The following is a 17,417-nucleotide window of genomic DNA, read 5'->3' on the forward strand; positions in this document are numbered from 1 at the left end:
CTTTCTTGCCGGTCCAAAGCTGGCGCAACACCTCGGGGAATCGAGAGCGCATTCCGGTTTCAAGCTTCACCAGCGAAGACATTCCAGCCACAAATGACAAAACAGATGACAGAGACGCGTCTGGAACGCTTTTCGGTTCAATGCGAAGCTCCGAAGAAAAACATTTAGGGTTTAGCAAACCCTCCGAGCGGAAAGCAAGCCGCCGCATCAGCAGAAGGCAGACCGGGCAACAAGAAGAAGTTCGGGAAGAGTTTCCTGGGATGGCTTCACCGAGAATGAGGAGGAGAAGGGTGACAAGTCAAGTCAAGGGATGAAGAGGGAGCTCCGGCTCCATGTCGGAGAGCGCTCTGGCTCCAAAAACAAGAATCTGCTCTTTTTTTGGGGGGAGGGGGGGGGGGCACAAAAAGCAACCTTAACCTTTGCAAAGCTGGCAAAGTGGCTTTTGGGTGTCTCGGCAACATGGAAACCCTGCCGTTGGCAACGTTGTCTCGAACCAGAAGGCAACGTCAACTCAGCCATGAATGACCCCGAACGGGATGAGCCGCATCTTAGCGAAGACGGACGGACGGACGCACTGTATCGTAGCGAGCGGGCGAATAAGAAGGAAGCCGCATATCCGAAAGCGGGCCTTTCTCTCGGCGAGGCGCTCGTTCAGTCTTCGTGACAAAGCCGTTGATCAAAGCGCATCTCATGGTGACCCGCCAATTTAAACATACAAGCATCTGCTATCCAGAGGTTGGGCTACTTTTTTTTTTCCCCTCTCTCTCTCTCTCCTCCCCCCACCAAAACCATTTGCATCTGGCCCGGATGGTGTGAATTGGCCTTCAACTTCATCTCCAGTCATTTTCAAACACTCAATCGGACAAGAATTACTCGGCTGAACTTTCTTTCCAAATACTGCAGAACTGCATCATAAAACTGCCGGCTGGAATCGAATTGGTTCAGGAATTAATGACGGCGCGGATTGGTCCGAGATTCTTTTTTTTTTTTATTAGACCATTCCCTGCAGTGCACACGATCGCATTGCCAGAAAATCAAAAACAGGTATTTTGGTTTTCTCATTTGGACCCCCCCACCCCAAAAAAAAAAAAAAAAACAAAAACCACAAGGCAAAAAGCATTAACAGATGAAGGGTATTCACTTGAACATTGTTGTTGTTTTTTTCACAAGCTCCAAAGCCACACTCATCCCAAAGCTAGCTTTCACAGCCAAGGCAGAATGATCAAAAAATCAGGTGGGGGGCGGGAGGGGGGGGGGGGTCCGTAGGTGCCGACAGTCCACGGGAATACGAGACATTTAAACACAGCAACTTCTGAAATCACACCCTTGTGTAACAACAGATGAAAAGGAACAAAATGTGTGCGTGGGGGGGGGGGGGGATGCTGAATGAGTGAAATTTCCATCCAGCCATTATTTGAACGGCTTTTTTCTCACAAGGCATGCGCCCTATTCCGAAGAAGACACGTTGAAATCTTTTTGCGATCCACATTTGTGGGAAGCGTGGATTGTTGAGCTAGTAAGACTTGGGCGGACGCACGGACGGACGGACGGACTCAGTTGGGGGGGTGGGGGGGGACGCTCCGTCACGGAGAGAAGTTGCTTCAACTTTCTCATCTTCACTGACTGAAAAATGTCCTGTCATTCCAATGACGTCACCGGCCGTCCTCGTCATTTCAATCAGATTATGCAACGTCACCTCAACAATGTACAAGTTCATTTGCGCCTGTGCGTGTCTGTGTGTGAGAGAGGGATTGCGAGTACATGTGCCAATGAACACCCCTTTGTCAAGTATCTGTGGAGAGGGGCCTCCCAACCTCATTTGCAGCCTCCCCAGCTTTGCGCTGCGGAGGCCCGTCCGTCCGTCCGCACGCACGCACGCACGCTCGCTCGCTGGGAAAAGTCCAAAAAAAAAAAAGAGATTTTTCAAAGCGAAACGCAAAGCCCGGCAATCGGAGCTCAGGTCCAAGCGACATCCAGCCGAGGAGCGCCGGCGTTCAAAGTCTCAGCCGGGAGGTGGCACCCGAACAAATGAGGACAAACGCCGCATTTCTTCAGCGGCAAGAAATCCAGCTTAGCAACAGCTTTGTCCGGCTCGACTCAAACAGCCGCGGGAACAAATGCGCAGGAACACACTCGCTGGCCGCAGTCTTCCCCATTCGCCGCGTTTGAAAACAACCAGGGGCAAACTAGAGGAAGAGAAAACCATCAATTCCTTCGATAGCTCGCGGAGGGATGGCGCTCGCTTCCCTTCCGCCGACGCGACGGTCGGACGGGGCGGGGGGAAGCCGCCCAAGTCAACCTGCGGCGGCCCGTTTGCGGGTGTTGCTGGAGAAAGCCGGCAACCTGCTCGCGTTTGACAAATAAAGCGCGTTGCCATTTTCACTCGGTTGGCGACTAGGAACTTGCCGAGCTTCGGACTCGTTTGCGTCGGAAATGAACTTTCCTGCATTTATGTCCAGATCAGGTTTGCTGCTTCTCGAGGGTTGACATTTGCACGCGAGCGGTCGGTCTTCGGGTATGAAGCGTTAGCGAGGATGGCGTCTTTGTTTTTGTAGCGCGACCTGTTTCGGACCTCTCACTTGAGAGCTTCTCGGTGTCTGATCGTTTCTCGGGTTCAGGTCATGAATGTTGGCATTCGGGTTTGTTGCCGCTTGGATGCGTGCTGCTCTCTTGGGGGGGGGTAGAAATGCTTTCCCTCCAATCTGCGGGGGTTTTGTTGCTTTTATGGACCACGTCTGGGCCTTTTGTTGCGTGACGGCCGCAGGAAATGAAGGTGCAGTTATAAAAGGCCACGACTGAGCCCAAACACTTGTTTGGAATCCGAGGGGAGGCGGGGCCTCCCGGCCTTTCAGAATCACCCTCCGAAAGCACGCAGGGACAATCCAGCTCAAGGTAATATAGCGCTGAACTGAGTTATTGGATTTTGATCCTGTAAACCTCAACCAGCTATACGTTCTTTTTTTTTGTTTTGTTTTTTTACGCTTAAAGCGGCGGTGGCCAAACTACTTTGTCTTGCGGCGCCTTGACCTCGGCGCTAACTGGCAGGCTGCGAAAGATGATTGGAGAAGGCCCTCTGCTGGACTCGAACGCCGCTCGTGCGGCCGGACGAGAAGGGCCGACGTCGTTGTGCATCTCTCGTTGCTTGCCTGAATGCGTGCGATTTGGTTTTTGTTTGCGGCGTGCGATACAAACTGCCGTCGGTCGACAGGGAAAGGCGTCATTTAAAAAAAAAAAAAAAGGAAGTGACATTTCAGCTTCAAGGGTAGCGCTGTTCTACCGATCGCATACGTCGATAAGATAAGAAAACCAAGTGGCGGCCTTGTGTTTGTGCGGCATTGCCCCCCCCCCCCCCGGCGCGCGGAATCTGCGTTGCGCTCACTTTTGAAACGCAGGATCCATTCCCGAAACGGAGACTTTGCGCGCGCGGCAGCATGACCTTTGACCCGATCCTCATATACAAAACATGACATGCTGAATCTGCTCCGTTGCGCCAGAAGCTTCGTGAACATTCCCTGAGTGCTTACAGACAATTATTCAACACGGAGGGGGCTTTTCTTCGGGGCTTACTCATTAGCGTCGCGGAGGAAACAAATCCTTTCTTGAAGGGAACGCGATGCCTGCCGACGCGATGATTTGCTTTAAGAGAGTACGTTCTTTCAAGTGCTGCTCACTCATCCTGAAAAAAAACCAAATCATCTAATCGGTCCCAAAATTCCTCTTTGTGAACAACAAACGGCCCATTCTCCGATGCAAATAAATGGAAATTTACAGGTTTGGCACTTCAACTCGCCAGCCTGCTCAACACGTGTAATGTGGCTTAAACTTGCATCAATAAACGGGGAAAGAATTTCACCGCAACTAGTGAAATGAATCACGGTCCTGTTTCGCACAATCAACTTTTCTATGTATAAGTGAATTTAATCACCCCCCCCCTTAATTAAGCTTTCATTTTAATTGTCACCATATGCGCGAGGGGGAGGGGGGGGCTGCAAATACCTTGAAGAACGTCACGTTGGGATCTTGTTTGGGGCTCGGTAGGAATGTTAGCAAGTCTTGATCAGTTGCAAAAAAAAAAAAAAAAAACACCAAAACATTGTCATCTTTGCAAGGTCGGCGTTTTTGATGGGCTTTGTTTTGGGATTGTGCGGGTGTGCCGAATGAAATGCCCAGCGAGCGGCTTTCCCGAGCCCTCCGCGAATCTCGCGGCAAAAGCGCGGAGAGGAGGTCGGAGGTCATTGGCGGAGGGAGAGTCGGCGCGCGGTCAAAGAAAACACGAGCATCTGACGGCCCGGCTCGTGTTCGAAACGGACGCGGATCCTCCCGCGTACGCGCTCGGCTGCTCCCTCTTGACCCGATTCCTTCCGCCGGTCACGTGGTGACCGGCGGAATCGTGAGTCATTCATCGAGAGTCGATGAGACAAAGTGCCGGCAGAAGCGCGCTCGCGATTTTCTCAGCGAAAACAACACGCTTGGAAAAAGTCAACAGAGGCAACGGCAAAAGCGTGTCACACCGGCGCGGCCAACGCGCCGGTGTGACACCCTGTCAAAATATGAAGTTGTTATTTTAGCGCCCCGAATTAGCGACGCAACGTGATTGCGTGATATTAGCAAGTGTTTGTGACGGCAATAAACGAACCCCCCCCCCCACCTCCCCTCCTCCCAACTACGGTCTGGCACAAAAAAAATCTTTTCTAAGGGATTGGAGTACAAAAGATTCTTGATGCATCACGTCTTATCACTTGTGCGGTTCGCCCGCGTGCCGCAAGAATTCGCTTTGGACATACAACTCGTTCATCCCCATATTTCCTCTCAACGCTCAATGCGGATTAACAAAGCACCAAATGAGGCGGACCCAAGGCTGGCCCCTTTGACACACACACACACACACACACACACACACACACACACACACACACACACACACACACACACAAGGCAGCAAACAGACCCTCTCTTATCCACTCAACAAATGTTAGTGCAGCGACAAGCTGAGTATTTATAGCCTCAGTAACTCAATGATGCTTCATTAAAAGTCACAACGGTACTAAAAGGGGGCCCCCGCCAGGGCCAGAGCGGCAGAACCAGCATCGTTATAGATTTCTAATTTGAACCCCTTGAGCAAAGTTCTACGTTGCGACATGCTTCAGTAAGAAAAACAAAAACCATTACAAACATTACTCTCTCCAGTGGGTGCGTGGTGGGGGGGGGGGGGGGGGGGTTTGCAGGCATAACCGCAAAAGTCCAAGTTGTTCCACAACTGGACGAGTTCAGGCCAGAGCTGAGGCAAGACAAAGAGTCTTCAAAAATTGCACCCACGGGGGGTGAGGGAGGGGGGGGGGGGGTTACTGTAATTGGGAGGTCTGAAAGTAAAGCCGCTCTAATCAGATCCCGCGAGCCACGAGGAAAAAGGTCGGCGGATCGAAACAAACGCCCGGAGTGGGGATGGAAGACTTTGAACCTTGCGTGCTCGTACGCGGTGACAGCAAAAGAAAGGCAGGACAACGTCTCTTGGGGGGCGTCGACGAGCCGCATTCGAATAACATCATTTGTCTGGGCTGACGTTTGCTCAACTTGAAAGCGAACCTGGTCATGATCGCCGAGCTCGAGAATTGGTCACGCGAGGATGGGACACGAGATGCCACTTCACCTTTGAACCGCTCGGCTCGTCTTCATCTGACCACCGACACTCAAAATATGCTCAGGAAATGATTTGCTCATTCCAAACTCCATTTTTATCTTTGACTTTTCCGTCTTTTGACCCGCTTTTCAGTTGGGCTCTTTTGGTGCTTTCTACTGTCTTCTTTGCGACATGTACAGCATTGCTTGTTTGAAAGTAGTCTCGAAATACTGTTGACCGTTAAACGGACGTTGACAAGTCAAATTCTTACCTGTCGATTAACGTCTGTCCCCGTCCGAGATGCGAAATCCGCTGGAGAAGCCATAGAAGAAATCCGCCTCCCTAGATTAAAAAAAAAAAAACAGTAGTCAGCAGCTGCCACTTTCTAGTCAAGGTCATTTTATGAAGCAAATCTGTGTTCACTCTTATCTGTTTGCAAACATGGCCTGTGCACGAGCTTGCAAGCTTACAAAAGTACAGAGAGAAATGGACACACAATGCATCCCTTCAGCCAATTTATGATTTCTTTTTTTTTGTTTTGTTTTGCATACACACACGATCAATCAATCAATCAATCAATCAAAGGGCAGTGTTCCAGGTAGCCACTTCACAAAGCAGATCTGCGCCCTCCGCCCACGGTGGCCCGCTTGCAGTTCCTTCCTGTGCTGGGGGGGGGGGGGCCATGCATGCTTGTTCATTCGCTTTGTTCTTTCGCTGTGTTGCAACCTTGCAACCGAGACACAATAAAAGGCAGACGCATTCGCAAGCGCACAGTTTTGCTCCGACTTGCCACCCTCAATCCTGCCCATATGCTGTCAATTAAGGCCGAAGGCTGCGCACACAGAAAAAGATGCAACTTGTTTGTGAGAATGAAGTCGGAAAATGACGGGCGATAACCAGGGCGCCGGCGTCCGCCTCACAAGTGCAGGGGGGGGGGGGGGGGGGGGTCGATTCCGGCTTCGGCCGTCCTGTGTGCCCGCGTGGGTTCTCACCGGGTTCACTCCGGTTTCCTCGCGCATTCCAAAAACATGCGCGGCACTGACACGCGCGCGCCAAAGCGAAGCAGAAAAATGAAGTAGTCGCAAAGAGTTGAGGAGTTGGTGAAAAGCAAATCGTCGCCTACCTTCGTGGGAGACCCGACGCCGAGGCGTGCGACCATCGCGGCTCGCGCGTCCCGTTAGATGACGCTTCTCCTGATTGCCATCGTTTGCCAGTGCCGCCGGTGAATTGCAGATGAAACACACTTTGAATGAGAATAATAAAAATGTAAAAAAGCTACACGGCAACGGCTCCGATCGCAAGCTGCGAGTGCACACTGCCGAGTGCGAACAACTTCCGGTGATGAAGGTCACGCGCGGCCATAGGTTAAAGGTGACCTGCTTGATTTTATTTTATTATTTTTTTTATCATTTTGGAGAAAGTGAGACTGATAGGGCGCACTGTGCATGAACACAAAAAAATATATATTAAAAACATGCACGGACACACAAATGTTTGTTTGTCTGTTTTTTAATCTTAGCTTGGAGCAAACGTGTGTGACGTCATGCACATTTGGGCAAAAAGCCTCAAGGAGGCCCCAAGAGGAGCCGGATGATGTGGCTCGGGCATCTTGTTGGGAGGCTTCTCCGGTGACGTATTCCAGGCACGGCCAGCGCGCTGGTTCCGGACTTCCACCGGGGAGCCCGCGTTGCCCGGTTGGCCCGGGAACACTCTCGGAATGCCTCGGAAAAGTTTGGACCAAGTTGCCCGGGTGATGGAAGTCCGGCCTTCCCCGCTTCAACTCTCGACGCCGTGACCCGACCTCGCTTAAACTGAAAACGGACGGACGGATTCAAAGGCGCGCGACCGTTCAGAGACGGGACGCGGTTACAAATGCTGCGTTCGGACTCAAGCCCGCCTTTCCTCTATGATGACCTTATCGTCATCTTAATACAACTTTATTTCCTGAACTTTTGCCCAGATTTCTTTCTTCTTGCGATTTGACTTTTTGAACGTGGGCAAAGCAAGCTCGATTGTATAATAGCATACCGCTAATTAAATTAATAAGCAGGAAACGGACCGACACATGCATGTTAAAGAAAAAAAAAAAAGTGATCCCAGCCCACTGTTCTCTTGAGTAGTCGCCATCACCATCCAACCTCTGGTCGATGATTGTTTCAACCTGTCTGAAATGAAACGCATTAGTAGCTCGATTCGCTCTGGCACCAACTTTGCTCTATTTTTCCAGCTCTTCAAAGACTCCATGTAGTGACTTAAAATTCTCTGGGAAAACAACTTCCTGCGCGTCTGGGACGTAACAACTGGTCGGTGAGATCACCGCACAATTTTGTGTTTGCAGGGGGCCCTGAAAAAGGAACAAAACGGCATACCGATTGGATTACACTTAATCAGACGTTGTTTGAAGGTGCCGTAAATTTTATGCATTGGCACTTGTCAGTGTTTAATACCTCTTGGCAGACTGCGGCATCTTTAATCACTCGCTTGAAAAAAAAAAAATCTGCTGGTGTCAGCAGTTATGGCGTCTTTTGTTTTTTGGGGCTTTTTTTTTTTTTTTTGTCCTGCAAGACCTCAATATGAATCAAGTAATGGGGGAGAACAACAACTATAAAACGAATGTCCAAAGTTTTAAATCCAGTGGAAAATGCATGTTCTTTCCAACAATTTGGTGCGTCACAGCACAGTCCAGTATGAAGCCTCAAACCTGCTATGAAAACCCACATGCGGGACAGAGTTGCGCGCGCACGCACACGTGTTATTTTGTCACAATTGCCTTAGACAGCAAATTCATTTTGGGTGAGCCGTCCCTTTCGGATTGTGGTTGTGAAATGGTAAATACGGGCATTTGGAAAAAGACCAGAGTTTAAAAAAAAAAAAAAAAAAAAAAGAAAGACAGGCTAAATCCCTGGAAGGAACACAACTTGATTTGAGCCCAGAAAAATCCAAATGAAAAAGGTACTTCTTGAGTGCGCAATGGCTGAATACGTTTAGATTAGCATTCACTTTAAATGAAAAAAAAAAAGAAAGAAAGTCAGCTTTATATTACGTTTGTGTACATTAGGAGTGTGACAATAATAACCCCTAAAAGTTGGCCTGTTACAACTAGCTCCAAACCAAGATACCTTTTAATTTGAGGAAAACCAGCGTAGACCATGCCAGAAAAAAACTCTTAAAAAGGTTTTTAAAAAAAAAACTTTTAAAAGGAACTTTAAAGAGTTACTTTGGGCAGGTGAAACCAACGGCAACTTGAACTCGAAAGAGGCACGCGGAGAAGGAAAGCAACAGCCGGCGAACCAAAGCCTACAACGTCATGTGTCGGAATATGATGGCGGCGGGGTCAGAGCGAGGTCGCGCGCATCCGCTCGCCGCTCACCGCCGCATTCCAAGTGAACCCAAGGTGACCTGCGGTATGCGATGTCAAGATCGCATTATACAATTTGTTGGACTGTATGTTTTTTGCAAAGTGCACCGGAGATGAATATTTCAGCGACAGAGATGTTGATGCATTCTTTTTATTGAATCAAAGCGACGGCTACTAGCAGTCAGTGCCATCATAGGAGTGCTCGTCCAAAGATATCCTGAGCGGTTTAACCCCCTTCAAAAGATCCAAATAATAAACTCCGCTATTCAGTGTTCACTTTTCTTTTTCCCCATTTTTCACGTCCACTCGCTGAACTGACCATCGCTCGCTCGGGCCTGCCGGGATCGACCACCCAGATTGTGGCGTGAGCAGACTCGGAAAACAGTTGAGCCGCCATTGGTCGTTTCCCCGAGACCAGAGCGACCGCCGTGTCGTTTTCAGTCGACAGCAAGTGGCGACGAAAATGATTTGTCGAGAAACGGGACAGACGGGCGCTTTTTGGGAAAAGCCAGCATGTTGAACTTGAAAGCGAGTTCGTCAGTGCTCAGTTCTGATCTACGCCTCAAGTATCGCACCGGAACGGCCGGTTGCAACAATGTTTAAATGCTGACCGAACTTTACGTTGCCAACAATGTGAAATGAAGTGGAAGTTGCAGCGAGGGTCAGGCCACTTCGACCCCCCCCCATCTTCTACGACAATTTAGGACCAAGTGTATCGAAAAAGGCTACGTTGTTTTCATGCCCAACTTCAAATGATTGTTTGAATTAAAGGTCGGGATAATCCAGTGGACCTTTTTTTGCCTCCATGTATTCTTTTAAAATAAAGTGTCAATGTAACGTAAACCCAGATGGCTGGCAATTAAATGAAGCGCAAACTCTGCTCCGGGAAACGTCGCATCCCGGTTTATGAAATGGGATTGGAGTCCGTCAAATAAAGAAAGACTAGCTTTATATTTAAAAAAATAATAAAAATAAAGATTTATTAGTATCACCGGTTCTGCTCTGAAGGGCTTTTGGGGCGCAGTTTGCCATGACGTTTCCCTATGTCACATTGGCGTTCGCAATATACTCTACTCTTAATCCCACTCCCTAATCTCCCTTGGTGTTAAAGAAAGCTCTAATTAGTGCCATTTGAAAAGAGCAGGAGACGTCTTTTGATGTAACGTTACTGTCCAAATCCAATTAGCCCAACACTGTCAACATTGCTTTGCCGTGACGGTCCGCGCATTGCCTTCAAATTCGTCACGGCTCGTCGACTGCCGACGGTGAAAAGCACCAAAAGTCAATTCTTTGTTCGAAAAAGACACGCCAAGACTGATGTTGCGCATTTTGAAGGAGAAATAAAGAGTTACCTCAAGATACTGCTAATGCGTGAATTAATGGATCGTTTTACACCGCCTGAGAAGAATATAATAATATATGATATATAATAAGATCAAGGTTTCCCTCTAGTGGCCAACTATGGCATTACATCACAACTTCCTTTTTTTTCTTCTTTTCCTTCTGTAATTTCACACTTTGGCTTTCTTTGCGACCTCTCTGTCCCAGTCAGTGTCGAGAATGTCATCATTTAAGTCACCAGAGCCAAAGAGAGAAGTTTTGACAAACACACCTTTCGAGCCGCTAGGAGCACTTGCTGGAGTGCCCGATTCCAAACGCTTCCTCTTCATCTTGACGGAATTAGGAAACGCTGTGGCCCTACCTTGACCCATTTTTACCCCATGTGTTCCAGAAGGAGTCGGTTCCGTTCGTTTTATGCTCGCACATGCCGCTGGGCCATGTTCCAAAGGAGGCGGATGCCGCGAGGCGTCCGGGGAAGATGAAGCGGCTTTTACCTCTCGCATTCTTTTCGGTCTCTGTTCAGTTGTCCTGTCGGAAGCGGTCCTCGATAATTCCACGCATTCTTTTTCACGTGGAGCTTTTTCCATTTGGTGAATCTTTTCCGGGTCTGCCTGAAGCGCGGGTCGTCGGGGTTGGGCTGTGCCGCTGAAGGAGAATCTTGAAAGCTTAGCGATAGTTGAGGGGGCGACCGTGGACTTTGCGGGGCTGGAAGTCGCTCTTAAAGGTGTCAAACTTTCTTTACACCGGAGACCATCTTGGCCCCCCATGTCAGGTCTTTGGCTTATGGCGCCACCGGTCTGCGCTCGTGGCGGTTTGTCCTTTTCCAGCTCTTGCGGCGGAAAAGACGACGCGGTTTTATTGCTGACGCGGCTCACTTGCTCTTTCGCGCTTCCACCTTTGAAACTCGGGTGCTTTTCGCGCGTTTTATTTTTTCCACCGTCGTTCCCCGGAAGCGCACCCTTGGCCTCATCGTGGCTGCCGACCTTCCGTTGAACGTTTGGACCATTTTTGCCGTCCAGGTTGCGTTGCGAATTGACACTGCAGACGAAGGATGTCATCTTCTTGGGTTTGAATACAAAGTGTGAAAACTTGAAAGGAATATTTTCATCCGAAGCCGCCGTCGTGTCCGCGAGCGCGGCGCCGGCGGTTTCCGTCGCCGCGCGAAACCGCGGCTTACTCTGAATTCGGTGATCCGCGTCCGTATCGGACGTTGCGTCTGAAACGGTGGCGGCCTGACTCGCGTTCTTCACGGTGACGTCACTTTCCCCAAGTCCAATCTCTGCTTCGTCACTTTGCCGGAGTTTACGCCGAAGCTCCTCGACGCTTCTCTCCCGTCGATTTTGCGAGATTTTCTGAACGGCGCTCCCGGCAGGCTCTGCGCGTTGTCCGTCGGGTGCGCGTAGATTCTCTTGAGCGTCGGGCTGTTTCTCTCCGATGGTCGCACCTTCCTCAGCGGTAACGGTGACTGCGGGGTCAGTATTTGAACGGGGATGATAGTTGACTGGAGAAGTGGCCGCGCCGGAGTCTGTTTTTTGATTGGCGTCAAGTGGAGTCGACGTGAATACCGCGGAGGAGATTTCATCTGACCTTCGAGAAGGCGCGACGGAGTAAAACCAATCCAAGCCGCTCTCCTGCTCGGCATCGCTCACGGGGGCGTCCGGTACGTCGGATCGCGCGGCGGCGATCGAGTCCGTTTCTCCGGGATGAGGAAGGCGGCCATCGGTTGGCCGCTCAGAGCTTGAAGCCTCGACGGTGCTGCTCCCGAGCCTGAAAAAAAAAATACAAGGAACGAATGAATGCAGCAGCCAGAGCGATCGCTCGCCGCTCACAGAAGGCAACGTTAATTACTGTTTAAGTTTTAAGAATTAAAGACTTAATGCGCGTACGGCAGTCATCTTTGTCATCATTTTATTTTTTCAATATAGCTACTGTAGGTTCACGCAAAAACAACTGAACTTTGATGAGGATGAGAGTTCAAAATGAAAGTGTCGTTGCGTAAAGGCGTGGCCTGCGCATTTTCTTTTCACTTTTGTCACGATTGTTCTTTTGGGCATTTTACATTTGACTTCTTGATCAACGAACAATAAAAATAGACCAGGAAAAAAAAAAAAAACCACAACATGGACCCACCTGGCCAATCTGTCCATCTCCTTCTGAAGTAAGACGGGCAGTTTCAGGCCTCCTAACAGGGCCCGACACTGCGTCCGATACTGCTGACCAGGGTCATCGGGGAATGAGGTCAGCACTGCATTCACACTTCCCAGCAAACCGCCACCCTAAAAGAGTGCACGCGGTTTTACAATTTTCATTTCAGAATAAAAAAAACAAAAACAAACTGAGCAAAGATGTTTTCCAACCATCTTTTGCAACGGTTGGCTCTTTAGCACGTCTCACGACGACTCAAACGCGAGCGCAGACTCGAGTGGCAGAACTTTCCATATTATTCGGGCCGCAAAAGTACCCGCGAAATTGGCACCGAAGCGATCCGTCTACGTAACGGCGCAACCGAGTGAAGTTTCGAATACCTGCATGGAGCTCTCCATGACAGAGACGGCCACGACGGCGTCCTCGACGGTGACGGTCTCCCTGTACATGAGTCGGGCGTGGGCTGTGCGGATGGAAAACAGTTCAGCGGTGAGGATCGGAATCGCGGTTCTTCCACTCGCGGGGATGGTCCGATCCGATACGACATTTGGAATTCTTTTCCAGACGACGTCCTCACCTTCGGCCAGTCTGCTCAAGCTCTCCAGCATGCGGACGGTCGTGCGCGCGGCGTTGCGGCCTTCGCTCCGCCTTTGCAGCTGATAGTACCTCGATAAGATGGAGTTGGCCTCCGCCGAAACCTGCGGCTGCAAACGCTTGATGACGCAGAAATAGGCCTTCATTTTCTCCATGGGCCAGAGGGTGGAGCGCTCAGACGGTAGCCCTGAGAACAAAGAACGGGCTTGGATCGGCACGCGGGAGACGACCGGCCGGCCGCGCTCGCGATTACATCGCGGGCCAAATTTGAGTGTTTCCATGAACCCGCCGTGCACGTTTTTTGGGATGCGGGAGGAACCCAGAGAAAACCCAACGCGGGCGCGGGCAGAACGCGCACGGGAGCCGGAATCAAACCCCGCCGGCCTCTGCGCCGCGAGGCCGGCGAGCTAACCGGTCCGCCGCCGTGCCGCCCTACCAAAATTCATCAAACTTTTTCTATTTTAGAATGTGAATCGAACCATCTTCTCCCTACCTCCATCCTCCAGAACGAAGGATGAGATGATGCGGTCCCAGTCTGAATTTCTGTTGTCCAGCAGAACCAGAACCAGGTCAAAGCGACTTAGCAAAGGGCTCGCCAGCGCTATGTTGACTGACAGGGATTCGTTTGGGTCGTACTGGCTTTTTGGATTGGTCGCTGCCAGAATGGTCGTTCGAGTGTTCAGCTTACAGACCATACTATGGAGAGGGGGGGGACGACAACAACAATGCAGAGGACAGAATATTTGAGTGCTGTCTACACAAAGGGTAAAAATTCACATTTTGGTCAGACCGCCCCCCCCCCCCCTATCGAATAATCCTGCAATGAATATCCTACCCAGCCTTGGCCACGCTAATGGACTGTTGCTCCATGGCTTCATGGATGCTGATGCGGTCGTGTTCCTTGATGCTGTTGAATTCATCGATGCAGCATAAACCGCCGTCGGAGAGGACCAGGGCCCCCGCCTCCAGATGCCAATCACCTCCGTCCTTCACCGCGGCCACCGTCAGCCCTGCGGCGATCGGGACGATGCGCACGGCAAACGGACGTGATCATTCCCAATGAGCGAGTCGACCGCGCATCAGTGCGAGGGTGTCAAAAGCCCGACGGAGGGCATCGCCTACCCGCACTCGTTGAACCGATTCCGGCGGTGAGCACGGAGCGGGGCATCATCTTGGCTGCGTATTTCAAAAACTGAGACTTGCCCGTGCCGGGGTCCCCGACCAGCAACAGGTGACATTCGCCTGAAGAGCAAAAGATAAGACGGCAAGCGACCGTCGCGTCAGCGTTCTAAATTTGCGCCTGGCGGTTTTTGTCGCTTTCTCTGGAAAGAAGTCACTCGGTGAAATTGAAAAAGAAGCGTATTGGGCGGTGCTACGGAAGGGTTTTCCAAAAGTAACTGGAAAATGTGGCCAGTATATCGTTGGGCGCGTAACTGACTTTCGCGTGTTTCAGGAACGGAAGTTGCCGAAAGTGGCCCTTGCATTTCTATGAATGCGGCCCTCAAACGTAAAAGTGTGGACAGCGCTGCTTTCGCGAGAAATATCCAACAGGATCAATACCCCTGGTCTTGCTTCCGGAAGAATCTATTCTCTGCACCCCTCCAGCTAGCACCATGGCAACGGCCAGTTTGATCACATACATGCCGTACACTTGAGGGCACAGACTCAGCAAGATCTGGTTCCTACCTGCAGAGGATGAAGAGAGAGTTTTGTTTTTGTTTTTAATCTCCAAGCGGAATCTAAGATTGGAAGCAGGGGAGAACTTCTCACCAGCTATGGGATCACATTTGTGGTGCTCCCAGAAGTCTTTGAATTCCTTCTGAACATCTTCTATCAGTAAAGAAACGGCGCCCTGCTGGTTGTTGACTTCCACGTTGTTGGCTTTGAGAACCAGCTCCACATCGCAGCGAGCGCCCTCATAAAAGGCTTTCCAGCGTTGGCACATCACTCCATAAACGGTCACATCATCTCCTGGGGAAGCCCATTCCATCATCAGCCGACACAGCAAATGCTCGGGCTTTTGCAAAGCCGTTTTTAGCGTTTTGGCAGTTAAAAAAAAAAAAAGAAAAAAAAAATGCGTTCATTGATTTGGTACTGAAAAAAAAAAATATGTTGGCTTCCTACCTGACTTGCAGCAGTCCACAAGGTCATCCTCCAGAACCACAACCATAGAACGAGGAATGCTGCCCACTGACAACCTCTGCACCTGTCATTTGGATGGCGATTGAAATGATTCATTCGGCAATGAGATGCTACGAAAATACACCGTTGACCTTACTTGCTCTTGTATTTTGATCTCCTGGTAATCCCTGCAGGCGGTAGGCTCCGACCCTCCAGACAGACAGCTGAACTTGCACGAGTCACAGCCATCGGGATTGGGGCAGGCCGCCGGCGGGACGAAGGCATAGAACTGCTCAAAGTCAGCCCGCAGCGCGAAAATATGACGACACTTGGTGCACATGTAGTCGCGCCCGTACTCCAGAACCTACGGAGGCGAGAGGAGTAGACAACTAGCCAACGCCAGTGGAGATGTCCGGCGCAGCATCTTGGCCCTTTCACGGGCGCGCCAATGGGTCACAGTCCCGTCACTCCCTTCCCCGATTTCCCTCCGACGGTCCGATAACGTGCACGTTGTGTCAAGTGTCCAAACGACGGCCCGATTACCTTGGCGACACTCGTGCGTATGACGGTCCCGGTAACGGACAAGAAATGCCCGACATCTCTCGACCGCGGAATGGTGTCCCTCGTGAGCTCCGGACAAACTGGTAGACCTGGATGCACAAGAAGGATGGTAACACACACACACACGCAGGCACGCTTCCCTTGAAATGCTAAAACGAAGCGGCTGCAGATAGGAAAATCGGGGCTGTGCCACGACGACGCAACGAGATAGCCGCTTGGACGTGAGACCATCACACTGATTTGGATGTCTGACCTGTGATACGTGCATGCAGGGTGTGATTCATTTGCGGTTGTCTTGGGCGCAGTCCATCCAAACGCTTAACGGAAGCATTCCCTGACAACTCCGTGGCTGTTTTGTGCAAAACCTTATCAAATATTGTCAGGACATCATTGGGATAGGCGTTGAAATAGTCGCCAATCTGAGGACAAGTAACACGCAAATACGTGAAGAAGTATGCACGTCCAATAAAAATACAATGATGCAATGGGCATGCGTGACATGTCAGAAAATATGAAGAGAAAAAAAACGCGATCATTGTTTTGTAGGGTAAAATCAGATGCAAATAGACATTTGGTGAGACACCAAGATAAACTGGCTGCCTTCACGAACGACTACAGAAATCAGGGCCAATAATCTGAAATCACAGAGCGTGGACAATTTGAACAACGGCTGCAGACTATTGATTATTAGACAAGTAATCATTTCCGAACATGCACGGCATTCAGAATGTTTCCGTTGGAGTCAGTCTTCTATTCCTGGTTCAAGTACCTCCATGTTGGCTTCAAACAATGTCATAGCATTGATAACAACAGGCCGATGACCGTCATCGCTGGAGGCTGCAAGGAGCTTCGCCACGTCATCTTGATGATACTCTGAAATATAGGCTTCGAACATCTGGCTAATCGCGGTCTCCTGTTCTGCATTTAGAGCCATCTTGGAGAAAGACCCACCTGCAAAGACAGACGACGGCAAATGTTATGATCATGAGCATTACTGTGTATACAACGTCACTGTTTGCGGAAGCGTCACATGCCAAAAGTCAGTGCAAATTATTTACTATGAAACGCACCCCTTCTTCTGAACAATGAATTCCTGGTGAAATCTGCCGCGTTGTACACGGTGTGTTTAATTCATTTAGGTAGTTTTCGGCTGTGTGAAAATAAAACGACATTCATCCGACCTTGTCGCGGTGTACGAACTTTATCCGTTTGGTTAGTCATCCATTTTGGGTCCAACTTCAAACTGCGCAGCTGGTTATAATACTGAAGTCTGCAAGTACACTTAAAATTAAAAGCAGAAACAAGAAGCACGCCTCAACGGCCGACGACAAACAACTTTTCGGCGGAAACTCGTCATATTCCCCGCTTGAGTTTCGCGCTCCGGGTGTATCTTCCCCCCGGCCCCCCTCCGGATCTTGTTTTGAAGGCAGGAAGTGCTGTCGCAAATGAGCATTACTGAATTATTGTTTTCATCGTTGGTTATTTTTATACGACAATGTCACTTTTAAATGATACGTAAATTTATTACAGTTCGGTACCAATTTTTAACTGAGAAACACCCCCCCCCCCGTAAACCGGAAACGGAAACCACAATCCTGAGACAACACTTTCACAAATGGGATTAGAAGATTAAAACAGGCATGAGAGCACAGAACAAAACAGGTCTTTAAAGTGGCTCAC

The 17,417-nt window shown here is 50.0% G+C and overlaps 1 protein-coding gene across 2 annotated transcripts; it reads right to left on the reverse strand.

The window, feature by feature from the left end:
• Window positions 1-7,110: 7,110 nt before the first annotated feature.
• mcm9 (minichromosome maintenance 9 homologous recombination repair factor) lies at window positions 7,111-17,295 on the reverse strand. Of its 2 annotated transcripts, XM_086099677.1 has the most exons (16): window positions 16,919-17,295; window positions 16,507-16,688; window positions 15,991-16,156; window positions 15,720-15,826; window positions 15,334-15,540; window positions 15,180-15,261; window positions 14,826-15,026; window positions 14,616-14,741; window positions 14,178-14,297; window positions 13,891-14,065; window positions 13,549-13,751; window positions 13,039-13,242; window positions 12,842-12,924; window positions 12,447-12,592; window positions 11,904-12,083; window positions 11,686-11,781 (listed from the first exon to the last, which is right to left on the reverse strand). In XM_086099677.1, the coding sequence occupies exons 1-16, from the start codon at window positions 16,956-16,958 to the stop codon at window positions 11,766-11,768; spliced, it is 2,238 nt and encodes a 745-aa protein (XP_085955803.1). In that variant the 5' UTR covers window positions 16,959-17,295; the 3' UTR covers window positions 11,686-11,765. The 2 variants fall into 2 exon arrangements, with proteins under 2 accessions (XP_085955802.1, XP_085955803.1); XM_086099676.1 differs by having other exon boundaries at window positions 7,111-12,083.
• Between the last annotated feature and the right edge of the window lie 122 nt (window positions 17,296-17,417).

The sequence above is a fragment of the Hippocampus guttulatus genome, chromosome 20 (assembly GCF_054856545.1).
Source record: "Hippocampus guttulatus isolate MCC_2025c chromosome 20, RoL_Hgut_1.0, whole genome shotgun sequence".
Classification (NCBI taxonomy): Eukaryota; Metazoa; Chordata; class Actinopteri; order Syngnathiformes; family Syngnathidae; genus Hippocampus; species Hippocampus guttulatus.

Bases quoted from the DNA above. Each gene is read 5' to 3' on its own strand.
- mcm9 (XM_086099676.1), bottom strand. From the start codon at position 16,958: ATGACTAACCAAACGGATAAAGTTCGTACACCGCGACAAG. The intron at 16,157-16,506 runs GTACTTGAACCA...ACTTGTCCTCAG, and splicing joins TGTTTGAAGCCAACATGGAG to ATTGGCGACTATTTCAACGC. The intron at 12,925-13,038 runs GTGAGGACGTCG...CCATCCGCACAG, and splicing joins CTTGAGCAGACTGGCCGAAG to CCCACGCCCGACTCATGTAC.